This window comes from Podarcis bocagei, assembly GCF_964188305.1.
Source record: "Podarcis bocagei genome assembly, chromosome: 12".
Taxonomy (NCBI): domain Eukaryota; kingdom Metazoa; phylum Chordata; class Lepidosauria; order Squamata; family Lacertidae; genus Podarcis; species Podarcis bocagei.
In genome coordinates, this window is record NC_138137.1 from 3,901,367 (window position 1) to 3,916,465 (window position 15,099).

A 15,099-nucleotide genomic window follows, 5' to 3' on the forward strand; every position below is an offset into this window, starting at 1 on the left:
AAGATGAAATATAACCACAAAAAGTTGCTTTATAACCAATTTTGTCAAACAAGGAAATTAAGCTACATTTGCATTTATTAGCAAACACTGATTGGTCAAATAGTTTTAAAAAACTGAAGACAGGAAAACCATTGGGAAGTAATTTGTGTTTCTGTGCAAATAGGGAATTAAATTGAAAAGAAAAATCGCTGCATTTTGGCTTGATTACTGCTCAATATAGAGGCCCCATAAATTAAATCAGCACTGTACTCAACCTTGTGATAATACAGTATGATCAGATTACTGTTTCACATTCCTTAATTACAGTGGACACTGACACTGATCACTACTGTGTGATTAAATTACTTCTTTCTTTCCATTTAGCCCTTATCTGACTGCTCATCATTTTCTTAGGATATTTCAGAGCTAAGATGTATTCAGATCTAAAGGACCATGTGTGGAACTCCACCTGGAGTTCACTTCAGAGGCCAGTACCTGTCTCACCAATACTTAAAAACACAATTATATTAAGTATGCTGACTGTTTGCCATAATAATAAACATTCACTCATTCACCTATATTATGTATTGCATTAATAATGTAGCTTGGAAACCCACATTCTAAGCATATAAACTCTGATGCATTTGGTTTTTCATCATGTATATTGTAATTGGAAGAAAAATAGACCCCTAGGGTAATGATCATAATATAATAATAATTTATTATTTGTACCCCACCCATCTGGCTGGGTCTCCCCAGCCACTCTGGGCAGCTTCCAACAAAGATTAAATATACATTAAAATGTCACACATTAAAAACTTCCCTAAACAGGGCTGCCTTCAGATGTCTTTAAAAGAATCATAGAATCATAGAAAACTTCCCTAAACAGGGCTGCCTTCAGATGTCTTTAAAAGAATCATAGAATCATAGAAAACTTCCCTAAACAGGGCTGCCTTCAGATGTCTTTAAAAGAAGCACCTTTATAAAGGTGCTTCAAATCATTAGCACCAGATAGGTGGAAACCAAGGAAGTACAGAGTTTTCACCAGTTTTGATTTTAAAAGTTGAAATAAGCAGTGCATTATAGTAGATTAACTTTTTTCTCATTTTAATAAAAAACAGGTTGTGTGTGAATATTTCAATGCGGTTTAGCTTCACTGTTTTGTATGGTTGCTGTTTCTTTGGCACCATTTCTGAAAACATCACACTGGCTATAACATCTTAATAGGAACTGCAAAATAAATAGAATGATATCCCACAACTCTATATCTGACATGATGATGCCACCAGACATTGGCAACGAAATCATGTTGATCAACGCAATCGGTTGGCTTGGGCTACATAGACATCTGAGGGCAAATGATCACAGAGCAACCGAAACAAATAAATGAACATTTTTGCAAGAAAGACCAAAAGGGAATGAGTTTTTCGTCCTTTCAAATACTGTGTGAAAAACTGGGAATAGTTTCAACTCTGCCCTGGTTCAAACAGAGTTTATGTGCTAAAACACTGATTAATCCTCACCCCTACCCTACAATGGTAAGTATTACAGGGGTACTGAGTTTTGGGGGCTTTTGGGCACATCTGCAAACTGAAAAAACTGCCATGGACACCACACATACCAAGCAACCAAACACACATGGCAACAATATTCTGGCTACAATAGCATGCTGCTCTCAAGCCTGATTTCAATGCTGGGAAGGGATTCTGTGGGCACCAAGGAAGGAAAGCCTCTATGAGCATATATATACCTGCAGGTACCACACTGGTGACACGTGCAGTATAATAACAGAGGTCTATTTAAAGTGCATGCAAACAGTCTTAATTTGGCTCCAGGCATAATCTTTTACTCCTGTGTATTGATACTAGAAGAATGATGTATTTTATTGATTAGCATATTGGATAGATTTTTCAGGATAGGTGGGTAGCTTTGGACTTGATGAATCATATCAAAAGCCACATTCACTAAATTCAACACTATGCAATCTCAGATAATAAAATTTAAACATATACACAAAAATGAGGCCAGCTCTATTAATCACTGAATATTTATCCCACATTCAGAATCAATATGCATGCATTTCTTTTATGTCAACTACACATCTTATGGTATTTTTAGCCTAATATTTCCATGGCAACAGGGAATGCTCCATTTGAGAAGACAGATGTTTCAGAGCTGTGTAGCTGGGGAATTCAAATGAGAGGTCTAAGCAGTTTTTCAGAACTTACTGCATCTTCCATAGAGTCATTTGTTGATTCTTATAGCTTCTGATTAAATCTGATTGCATTGGAGTGGGGGAAAAGCCACCAATATTATTATTTTTTGTTCAGACAAATACTCTTGTAGCAATAACAACAATGAATTCTTAAAATTATCTGAATTTAACTTGTGAGAACATAAATGCTCTGACTTCCCTATTGAGCATCAGAAGTACAAAACACCTCATCTTAGATTTGCGAACAATTCACTTGTTTTGGACAATCTCTACCAGGATGCAAAATCAGACTTGTCTCAAGTCATCTTACTTCAGGGTTTCTCAATCACTCAAGGGAAGAGAAAACACATAGGACAGATCCAAGGGTTTGGCAGTCAAATGGCTAAAGCACCCCTTGGGCTTCTTCCATTTTAGATGCAAAATAGAGAAGAGAATCAAGAGCTTTTAGTTGTTAGCTCTGAAAAGAACGATATTTATATTAATAAATAATATGCAATGCATGGGCTGCGCCTTTCTATCTGCAAAAATATGTACCCTGTTCTTCATTCTAGTTATAAGTGTCTGGTGATAAAATGGTCTCTGTGTAAATGGTTATTTATGGTGTCATGTTCTTGGGTTTTTGGTTGGTTTTTTTAAGGAACAATCAAACTGTTTAATTATCATGCATTTTCAGCATAATATGAAATAAACAGTGGCTTAAGAAAGCAGAAATGCCTCATACTGCAGGGGCAGGGAGGAAAGCAAATGTTAACAAAAAACAACCCAACAATTTGAGTTAGGCAACCTCACACTGCACTGAGCGGTGGAGCTCGGCGGTAGAGCTAACATTTTGCATGCTGAGGTTCATTCCCTGACATCTTGAGGTAGGACTGGGAAGTACCCCTGCCACAAACTCTGGAGAGCTGCTAACAGTCCATGAAGATAATTACTTAGCTAGATGGACCAAGTGATGGTAGACGATGGGTCTCAAGCCCTCAGTGACTTAGGGACTTCCCCTGCATGTGAAGATAGGCTCAAGTGGATTGAACGGATGGGACCAATAGTGGGTCCAACATCAAGAAGGTGGTTTCAGCATGTGCTGTAGAGGGAAGTGAGGGGCAGATGGGGCTCGTCAACCTGGAAAGCTAGCCCACCTAGGAGAAGGAAAACTCTGATCTTAAACCTCTGCTGCCTTGCGGGATATCTTTGGGATAAGAAAAGACTAAGGAGTAAGCCCTACACAAATCCTAAGATGGTTAGATGGCGCCTGGTACACCTACTTCTGGCTACTCCTGCAATGAAGCTGATGCCAAACGTTTTGCTCTGCTTTCCTTTGGACTGCATTAGCAAGGCCAAGAGTGGGGTCTTGTTGTCTGGACAGCTCAGGACCTCCATACGCACTGACCAGACTTGTGCTCCGGGGAGATCATTTCAGCGCTGCTAATGAAGCAATCTGACTTCACCCCTGGAAGTGCTGTCCATTGTGAGACAGATGGATGCCAATGACAAGATGGACCAATGATCTGACTTGGTATAAGACAGTGTCCTATTATGACTTGCTTACTCAACATTTGGTGGCTAGCAGTTGAAAAGGAGAGGTAGACTTACAGTTTTTATGTAAGTTATGCACAATGAAAATTTGGTATGTAACCTTAGTGCAGTGATGATCCATTAACGCAAACCAACACTTGGTACTGGAGCTCATCTGCGTTGGTTTGCCCTATGTGAACTGGCCTTTGTGTTCTTTGAAATTAGGCTGGTTAACCATAGCAGCTCTGAAGACAGAACTTCCCACAGCTTATTCACATTGTTCAACTATTTCTACAAGTGCTCATTTATTTAGGACATGTGGAGAACATTTTGCATTTGAGCCTCCCTTCACTTCCCTCTGGTGTTTCTGACTGTTCTGTCAGACTTTTTAAAAAGAATTCTATTACTGACTTCTGGATAGATTGAAAGTCCTCTGTACACCTCCACCATAGGTTAAAGAGAAACCACATTATTCAAGACAGGAACCAATTGACCCAAATACATACAAGCCTCTACAGTGGTACCTCGGGTTAAGTACTTAATTTGTTCCAGAGGTCCGTTCTTAACCTGAAACTGTTCTTAACCTGAAGCACCATTTTAGTTAATGGGGCCTCCCGCTGCTGTTGCGCTGCTGCTCCCCGATTTCTGTTCTCATCCTGAAGCAAAGTTCTTAACCTGAGGTACTATTCTGGGTTAGCGGAGTCTGTAACCTGAAGCGTATGTAACCTGAAGCGTATGTAACCCGAGGTACCACTGTACTGTAATTATCACACTATTGGTTTCCATGAATTGTTGTGTTTTGTTTATTCCCAGAACACTGCATTTGAAGAGTGTGAGAATAGTGTGGTGACGTTGTACTGGTGTAACTCCTATTAGCACTAATTAGACAGCAGAAAATAGAACTCTTCTACAGCATATTTTTTCCTCCCACATAGAAATTACCAGCTGGTGGAAAGCTCCATGAGAAACTGAATGAATCAAATTAATGTCCTGGCTCACCGTAACCATGGAAGCTGCATCTATTCATTCATCAACCAAGTAACAATCTCTGATCTGAAGATTGTTGACTAGCACCTTCCATCGTAAGTCTGACTCTCCATTGGAATGCGTCACTGAAATGGGATAATATCTCTTGTTTGCCTGGATGGAAGATGGAGAGAGGTGTATCTGTGGTAACCTCTAATCTTTGTGTGGCTGGGATGCAGTCTACTGTACACAGGTAGGAGTCAATGCCTGTTGCTTTATCCACTTTTACCTCTGCCCCTGCCACCAATAGCTCATGGGGGAATATGGCCCCAGGCCTGAAGAAGTTAGCTTCATATAGTTTCATAGCAAATGAAACTATAGTTTCAAAGCAAATAAGGTTAATTCCAAGTCCATCTGAAGCCATTGCATAGTTTAAAGTGGGATTTTCGATGTCTATTTTTCAAAAGTGCTTTATGAAATTTCCCAGCTACCACAGAAGTTTGAATTCAACTGAACATCATAATGGCATCCAGAGTAAGTAAGTAATTGGGGAAGAGTTTGCAACTGTCAAGGATCCCTTTATTAACCCAGTTTTCATGGTCTTCTAACTCAGTCACAAAGTATGCATGCTCAAACTTTCAAGCCAGCATTTTTTAAGAAAATGCTTTGAAAGCATATATTTCCTGTATTCTTAGATGTTGTGAATCTTTATCCCACTCTGCCTAAGTCATGGTTGTACAAAAGAGAGAAGGGATAATTCCAAATTCTTATACTTTCCCATGAGTGGAAGAAGTTGAATTACCTTAAAAGAAATATGCAGTTTAAAATTCCCAGCATGCCCGGCCCTGGCCCTTCAGCTGCCTGTTTCCTGACACCTAGGGAAATGCGACTCATGGATTATTAAAAGCTCAACTGAAACCCAGCACAAACTTTCTTATTCTCACATCTTTTGTTCTTTGGAAGACAGTGGGCTCAGTTATCCTACTTATTTGCATTGCCGTAAATTATCAGTAAATCCAGAATGGAAAATAGTATAATTTGTATAAAATAATTATTTTCAAGTCTCATATGTAAAAGCTGGTGGAATTTTCATTATGATCTGAATAGATCAGGCAGAGTATCACTGTTCACTAAGCATCTGATTAATAAATCTCCCCACAGTATACAAGGGATGGGCAACTCTGATTCATATAACATTTGCATGTTTTTACCCATAATTCCATTCCACTCCATTCTTGTATTAACATTAATCTTGCAAATTGACATTAATCCTTTCAAAATACATATTTACAAGGCACATTCAAAGATGTACACTTTATCAATTCCAATGTAGTATTCTGAGATGTTACAATAGCCAAAAATTGCCTTGCACCATTCAAATCAGTGCAAAATCCAGTGGATTTCCTAACTATGCATTAATTTGAGAAGAATGGATCATTTTATTCACAAAGCCTGAAATCCTCAAGCATCCCTACTTACGAGCCCACACTGCCACATGGATAATCAAGCCCATGACTGCAAAGCCCATGACTGCAAAGCCACATCTACACTGGAATCCACACTGGGAGTTGGGGCAAGAGGAACCATGAACACAGTTAGAGGAGGAGGAGTTTGGATTTGATATCCCGCTTTATCACTATCCTAAGGAGTCTCAAGGGACACGGGTGGCACTGTGGGTTAAACCACAGAGCCTAGGGCTTGCCGATGGATGGTCGGCGGTTCGAATCCCCGCGGTGGGGTGAGCTCCTGTTGCTTGGTCCCTGCTCCTGCCCACCTAGCAGTTTGAAAGCATGTCAAAGTGCAAGTAGATGAATAGGTACCACTCTGGCAGGAACGTAAATGGCATTTCCGTGTGCTGCTTCACCATGCGGTTTAGTCATGCTGGCCACATGACCCGGAAGCTGTCTGCGGACAAACGCCGGCTCCCTCAGCCTATAGAGTGAGATGAGCGCACAACCCCAGAGTCATCCGTGACTAAACCTAATGGTCAGGGGTACCTTTACCTTTACCTTTAAGGAGTCTCAAAGCAGCTACCAATCTCCTTTCCCTTCCTCCCCCACAGCAAACACTCTGTGAGGTGAGTGGGGCTGGGAGACTTCAGAGAAGTGTGACTAGCCCAAGGTCACCCAGCAGCTGCAGGTGGAGGAGCTGGGAAGCGAACCCGGTTCACCAGATTACGAGTCCACTGCTCTTAACTACTACACCACACTGGTTAGAGAAAACAAAGAGGCCTACCACCTTCCATTTCTTGATAGCACATGCTCAACAGGTGTCGCTTCTCCTAGCAGGGAAATGGAACTATTGATGACCTGGAATAACTCAGTCAGTAGAGCATGATACTCTTCATCTCAGGGTCATGGGTCTGAGCCCCACATTGGGCAAAAGATTCCTGCATTGTAGAGGTTGGACTAGATGACCCTTGTAGCCCCTTCCAAGTGTACAATTCTATGAAAGCTATGCTTTGGAGTTTCTGCCTTTTGTGGAGCTGCTTGGAGGCAGAGAGTATTTGTTAGAAAGGCAAAGATGGTGCAAAATCTCAAATGGCTATGACTATAGAACGGATTTTATCCCAATGAATTAGGGGGGGGCATAATAAGCACAGACCAAAGAGCCCCACCTGTACCATACCAGTGTACCACTCCCCAACTGACAATTAATATGGAAGGACTTGCTGTCCTGAGTAAGAATTAGAGGCTGCTTGGAAGCAGATTCTGAAGCCAGAAGAGCATGCTCCATACAAAAAAAGAGGAGGGATTCATTTAAGAAAGTACGTAGATAATGAAATCATACTGGTAATATGATGAAAGAAAAGCATATGGCAGAACTCCCCTTAGAGTTAACTGAATTAACAATCAATTACAGAAGACAATATCTGAGTAAACAAAAAAGAAAACCTAGCTCATCCAAAGTCCAGAGCTTTCATATCTGTATCACTTTGCAGCTTGGATAATGCCTCTTCTACCATGCAAGTTAGGGATGGGTGAATCTGTCAATTTCAGTTTCTCATTTTTCCAATCTTCAGTTCTCCAGATTTCCACATCAGCTTGCAATTTCCCCCAAGTCCTTTATTAACATTGTAGTGTGATTTTATCCCAATGCACACATTTGTTTGTGCAATTTTGTGTGTGTAATTTGTACAAATCTTACAAATCAATATATCCTCTCCTACTATCCTTAACATTCCCACAGTTTTTAAATACAGGCCTTTTGTTTTATTATTACCTGACATTTTCAGAAGGCAAAGTTAAAATTCTTTGTTTTTTAAACACAGTTTATGAGCTTCTTTGTCAAGTGTAGGCTTCCAAGCTAATTTTTTGTCCAATTACAAAAATAAAAGCAGATTTGAATTCCTGACACCCAAAAACACATTTTTAAGAGCCCTCACTAAAGAAATGTGCAAAAATTAAGTTTTGTACCCTAAAATGACACACCCTAATCAGACACCCCTAGTCAGATACCTCCTGCTGTGTAGCTGCCCCACCCTGATGGCACAACTAGAATACAGCTGTGTTAGAAGCAGACAGAACTGGTACAGAAATCTCACTGGCGTTTCTGGCACATTGCAACTTGGTTCTTATAGTCCATAATCTGTGAAACTATTTAGCTTAGGCCAGTGAATGGAATCTATTTTCCATTGTATACCAAGGAAGCTTTGCATGTCAGCCATCAAAACCCTGCACACTGCCAATAATTCTGAGGATTTTTTTGGTTGACACACTCTGTACATAGAGGTTGTTGGTCCTGACCTTGCAGAGGAAGACTAGTAGTAGAGGCAAATCAATCATTCTAAGAAACTTGTCCTTCACAGCAGACTTCCTCATTGAGGAACCCCCAATAAGTTTCCAAGGACCCCACAGTATGCTCTGTAATCCATTTTGAAACCACAGTTTTAAATATTCAAAACCTCTGTCACAGGTTGTTCACAAATGGTTTAAAGTAACCTTCCTTAAGTCTGCCAGAAAATTGTTCCAGTTATCCCAGTTAACTTCCTATCAAGCAGTGCTTTGTTGTAACAATGTTTCATTTTCCTTTGCAGCCAGTTGTCACACAGCACAACCTGTTTGGAGCGCCTTTATTAATCTACATTTTGAGCTCCTTACAGCAGCACATGCAGCACATGTTAAGTATGATGCCCTCAGGCACGGACGCAAGAATGAAAGATTCACCTTTACTATGCTTTAGCACATAATTTTTCACAACCCAAGCACATAGGTTATTGCGCATCAACGGTATGTTATGCAGTGAGCTCAGCAAATGCAATATGGAAATAATTCCCTTTAAAAAAATACTTCTGTGAGATTGCCTCGGAAATGGTTATTCAGAATAGCACACACACCACAAAAACTCCAAGAAAGGGATTGAAGATTTGCTCTGCCAGAAACTGATCCAAACTACAGAAGACTAAAACACGGATAAAAGCTCCAGCAGATTCAATAATTTTGATGTTAAATAAATATAAATGAACTTGAAAATAGTTTTTCTCCAAACACAGAAGTATTTAGCACCTGTTCTGAAACCCTCTCATGTTATGAGATGTTCGTGCTTAATAACACCAACATATACAGAGTTATAGATGCAATTTCACCCACTGCATCCTTTCAGTAGTAACTTCTGTTATTCATGAAGCATAGTTTCTGGACAAGCAATTGATCATTTTTCTTTGCCACACACATTAAATTTTCCCCCAAACACCCATGTAGTGTGGGAGCTCAGCTCTTCCTGTTTTCACTGAAGTATGATTGTAATAGCACTATGATATACTTACGTTCTACGAAGTAAGAGCTGGCATCAATCTTCCAGATAATCTGACCTCGGTGAGAGCCATTCACCCCACGATTTTTGTAGTCTAGGAAATTTTCAGACAAAACCTCATCTGCAAAATTAACAAAAGAGAGCCAGTGAAATCAAAGGAAAGGGCTGAAAACACAGCTTCTTTTTTAAAAATAATTTATCACTGAAAGGCAGGAAAGTGCCCTATCTCTCACCAGCAAACCCTCCATGATACTCCTCCATTTTTTAAAAAAGCCCCAAACCTTACACATATAAATGTAGACATCAGAGTAAAGGGGTCTACCCTAGCTTTTTCCTAACCCTGGTGCAATAGTTTTCCATGGCCTGGTTTGCATAACATGGTAAACCAAAATATACCTGGGAAAAGTAAAGTGATTGCAAGCTCCTCTCCAGGTATCTGCACATTTGTGTAGTTTGGTTTATCGGGTTGGATGAACCAAGCCCATGTGGAGTATACCATCATGTGAGCCATCAGCTATGGTATGAAGCTGTGCAATCAAGGAAAAAACAGATTTACTTCCTTATCTTCTGTTTGTAACGATATAAAAAGATCTCAGGATCTTTTAACTTGTTTGGGTCCACAGCATCCCTCTGTAGAAGCACGGGCTCCCTTTCTCCATTGTGGGAGATTGTGTAGTTTTGTTGTTGTTTTTATTATGTATTTTGTGTTTTTATCTTGTATTTTTATGCTGTGAACCAGCCTGAGATATTTGGATGAAGGGTGGTATAGAAGAAGAAGAAGAGGAAGAAGAAGAGGAAGAGGAAGAGGAAGAGGAAGAGGAAGAAGAAGAAGAAGAAGAAGAAGAAGAAGAAGAAGAAGAAGAACAACAACAACAACAACAACAACAACTTTGTGGTCCCCATTACATTCCAGTCAATTATCTAAAGTTTTAACACTCTCCTCAAGTAATATTTTCTCCACAGATTGTTCCATTGATTTCAGGAAAGCTACATGATGAACAAGGTTCGGGCCCCAAGGGAAGCTGGGACTTCCCTCAGAACAATCATTTTGCTATATTGCAGACATATGCTCCAGTGAACTTTAAACCTGCCATATTTCCAGAACTAGTGTTAGCAAGACAGGTATTGAATCTTGCCCACACAAAATAATTTTTGAAGAGAAAATTTCTATCTCTGAGAGAAACAAGATACCTTTTGGTAGGGAAAAATAATAGCTACTGGTGTAATGAAAAATGCATGGACGCACAGCTTGAGGATACCAGTGTGGTTATAGATACATTTAAAATCAGGAGGAAAATGATTCATTATGGTTTTCTAATCTTTTAGTAAAGGCTAACCTCTACAAAGATGCAGTAATGAACATACAACACCACACTTTTATCCTACCTCTGGCAAGAAAACAATTAACTGGTTTGGGGGAATGTGAAGCATGAACTTCTGAGGGTGGTGACAATCATAGATCATTAATTAATGTTTCTATTCCACTCTTCCTCCATGGACCTTAGGACATTTTAATTGAGATTGATTAGGCAGAGAGAGGATGGCCGGCACAAGGTCACATATGGTGCACCATAGCTGCTTCTAGTCTAGCAACTAAAATATGGTGCTGAGGATGATGAGGAAGGCAAAATAGTCAATGGGATTAGATCTAATTGAACCAAAAGCACCAAGAGCTTTTTACAATCTGCTTTTCTCCAGTATAAACACTGACAGAGACTTTGGAAGAACCTTTTGCCTATCATGCACTTCAGCTACTCACTGACTCATGATTTACTAAAGAGGGGCATGTGAGTCCCTAAGACTGGGAGTTAAGCTTCACTTTGCTTGCCAATTGCTTTCCCTTACTAAGGATTGTCTTTTTGAATAAATGCAACCCAAAAGTAAAGGATGAAGGGTGCAAAATTCAGTTTGTCCAAGAAGAGTTCATGCTGTTATCTTTCCTATCAACAATAACTTAAGAGAGTGACTTTATCCCACCACCAATGATGGCTCATAATTCAGTCTGCTCTTTCTCTTTATTTTTAAATGAGAACGTAGCCAGAAAATGTAGCCGCAGACAAAACTGATCCCCAGTGAGGAGCATCTTTGGTACACCCCTCCATTTGTTCAGCGTTTGAAAACCTATTTTAAAATAAGCAAACAAACAAACAAATAAGTGCATTTGTAGCAAATTTCACAGCTTTGATGCATGATTTGCATCAATGATTTATCCCACTCATATCAGCCACAATCCCTCACACACAAACTGTTGAATGGGCACCAGTGTTGAAAGTGTACACATGAATTAAACAATCCTGGCTACACAGATCAGTGTTGCCGGCTTGACAAGTTAAGATGAACTGACATGTGTCGTGCCAGCTTCTGACTTGTTTTGCACAGGAAGCAAAAAGGTGTCCCCTGGTTCTGACCTTGAGTTCTTTTTGATTGAATGAAGCAGCTGGAGGCCTTCAATGATTATGCGCACAGTCTTTGGAAATAGATGCCCTAATGCTCCAGTCCAGAGCAGAATTATATGCAGAAAAACGGTTTCCACATTTGGATCTTCTGGGTTTGCTTTATTGCACATGTGTTTACTTAAACACTTGTGGGAGCAGGTGGCGCTGTGGTCTAAACCACTGAGGGCTTACCGATTGGAAGGTTGGTGGTTTGAATCCACATGAAGGGGTTAGCTCCCATTGCTCTGTCCCAGCTCCTGTCAACCTAGCAGTTTGAAAGCATACCAATGCAAGTAGATAAATAGGTACCACTGTGGCAGGAAGGTAAATGGCATTTCTGTGCGCTCTGGCACTTGTCATGGTGTTCCATTGTGCCAGAAGCAGTTTAGTCATGCTGGCCACATGACCCAGAAAGCTGCCTGTGAACAAACACCGGCTCCCTCAACCTGAAGCAAGATGAGCGCCGCACCCCATAATCAAGTTAGACTGGACTTAACCATCCAAGGGTCCTTGTCCTTAACCTTTTTTTACGTTTATTTAAACACTGTGGGTGTTTGTTTCAACCTTTTTACTGAATTGTTTTACGGCATATTTTAATTATGTGTGTTTAAATTCATAAATCACTTAAAAGTCACTTTGCCAATTAAGTGGTATATCATTATCATCATCATCATCATCATCATCATCATCATTACTATGCAAATAACAATAACATGCAAAGCCTTCACTTATCTGTTATATGGTGATGGAAAGGATTAGACCCAGCTTCTAGTAACACTTCATATGCCCATATGCCACTCCACAGTCAACCCTCCAAGATTGTGTGTCCAGCTATGTGCTATTCCCACTATTTTCTGGGCTGAGGTACATTAATTTATCTACTCCCAATCATAAGCCAATAAGCCAAAAACACCCCACAAATCTTTATCTATATGTATGCTTTATCTATATGGAGGCTGAACACAGGCATAAGGAATGACGGTAACACTAAACATCAGTAGTTTTCAAACTGTGTTTCGGAGAAACTCTGGAAACTTCCTTGGAAGTTTCTCAGGAGTAACTCAGTGAGAAAATTACTAATAGCACACAAGCTTCTATAAAAGTCAGTAACCCCCTGCATGCATGAACGGCATGAAGTCAGCGTTATACATTTAGAAAGGAGCAAGGCACAAGAGTACCAGTTGCATAGACGCCTGTGCACAACTAGCTGCTTCCAGACTTCTTCACTGCAGACAGACCATGACAACCTCTGGTTGTCTGAGGGTGGGGGCCAAAAGAATGCCTGATGCCCAGGGCTGTGGCCAAGAGTGCAGCCCAACTTCCCAGAAATCACATTATGTCCCTTGACATGATTCACGCATGAAAGAGGCTAGGCTGAGTACCAGAACCAAGGCTGGCCCACCACGAAGCGGACAGAGATGAAATCCCATGGGGCAGCCCACCCCTACCACTGGTCAAACAAGGAGAAGCGGTGACAGCAGCTTCCAGTGAGCTCTTGTGAGATCTTGCCATCATCACTGCTTCTTCTAACTTCTCTGGAGTTGCTGTGGGTGCTACCCACCCCATCCCGATGCTGGAGAAGTGGCTTCCAGCTTCCTGTGAGATCTTGCTGGAACCCAAAAGCTGCAGCTATGCAACCCCAGTGAGTAAGGCTTTCCCGTTTTGCCTCAGGCAGAGAAATGGGATGGGCCTCCCCTAATCACAACCAACCTTCTCCTACAATGGGCAGCCATACTGAGAACGCTGGATACATTCCAGTGCCCACTCTCAGTTCAAGTGGAAGAGTGGCAAGCCCAATAGGTCTGGCTATCCTGCATGTGAGCCAAAGATGCACTTCCGAGCATACTTCCGAGATCCTCTGAAATGCACAGTTGTTCCATGGCAGGCATGCTCATGTGAGAAGGCTAGTCAAAAATTGCAGTTATATACCAGAGCTATAGGATAGTATATGCTGCACCCCTACACACAACACATGCAGCTTGGTCCAAAGCTATCCTTTTTTGCATGTGCTTTGATTGTGAATCAATGGACTTGGAATCAAATCCTCATGCAAGGAATAAACTAAAGCAGTCAGAAAGTCAGAATAAACTCAGAAGTATATTGAGAGAAACTTCACTAATTAGAGTCTTGCTGGAATTACATATAGCATTAGAGATTTTTGCCTTTTAGGAGGGGAAATAAAATTAAAGGCAAAAGAGAAAAGAAAGAAGCATGTGGCTTTTAAAGCAGAGTTTCAGCTAATTAGGTCAAAAATATTTTTGATATAAATTTAAAAGAAATGGTTGAATAATAAAGAAGAAGAACAAATACAGCCTAGAAATTGGACCCTAGAGGTTTTGTGCATAATGAACTTTTATCAGACAACTTTTTAAAATGTTTTGGTTTTCCCAGAAGGATAGTGAAGAAGAAAGCCTAATGTATATCAATAAGCACTGTGCAATATTACCCTCACATGAAATCAAGGACTCTGGCAATGAAAGGCTAACCTATGTTCTGGACTTTATGTAAAGGCCTTTGTGACCCAAGTTAAATTATCTGAGTACATTTAGGGAGAGTGAAACTTAAAACAACAGCTGGAATTTGGGGATATTTTTTTGTTCTGCCCAACAGAACTAGCTACTATTTTGAGCATTATGGCAAAGCAGAATGATTGCTTAGCCCTTTCCCTTTTGAGTAAAAATCTTCTCTTTTAAATAAAACAAAGGCAGAACAGGGAATGGGGATTCCGTCTGTGCTGGATGGTGTAGCACTCCCTCAAATACACAGGCTTGCAGTTTAGGTGTACTTGTGAATTCAGTCCTGAGTTTGGATGTCCAGGTCTCTGTGGTGGCCAGGAGTGCGTTTGCAGTTTAAGCTAGTTCACCAGCTGCACCTGTTCCTTGAGGTGTCTGATTTGGCCACAGTGACACACACCTTAGTTACACCCTGTTTAATGTAATTCACTCTACATGGGGCTGCCTTTGAAAAGTGCTCAGAAACTTCAACGGGCTGAACTATTGATTGGGGCTGGTTACTGGCCTACAGTATTGGGGCTGGTCATTGGTTGCAGCTGCTACAACAGCTTCACTGGCTATTGGTCTGTTTCCATGCACAAATCAAAGTGCTGGTTATGACCTATAAAGGCCAACATGGCCTAGGTCCAAGCTATCTGAAAGACCATATTCCCTCATAGGAACCTGCCCAGGTTTTGAGATCTTCAAGGGAGGCCCTTCTCTTGGTCTTACCACCTCCTAGGCCCATTTG

At 40.7% G+C, this 15,099-nt stretch overlaps 1 protein-coding gene across 7 annotated transcripts in view; it reads right to left on the reverse strand.

Annotated features, from left to right (window-relative positions):
- The window catches only part of HECW1 (HECT, C2 and WW domain containing E3 ubiquitin protein ligase 1), a 200,662-nt gene that overhangs the window by 103,659 nt on the left and 81,904 nt on the right, over positions 1-15,099 (reverse strand). For all 7 annotated transcript variants that reach the window (XM_081165080.1, XM_081165085.1, XM_081165081.1 and 4 more), the window contains one exon: positions 9,435-9,542. In XM_081165080.1, the coding sequence (XP_081021206.1) occupies positions 9,435-9,542 (108 nt within the window). The remainder of the gene's footprint in view (positions 1-9,434; positions 9,543-15,099) is intronic.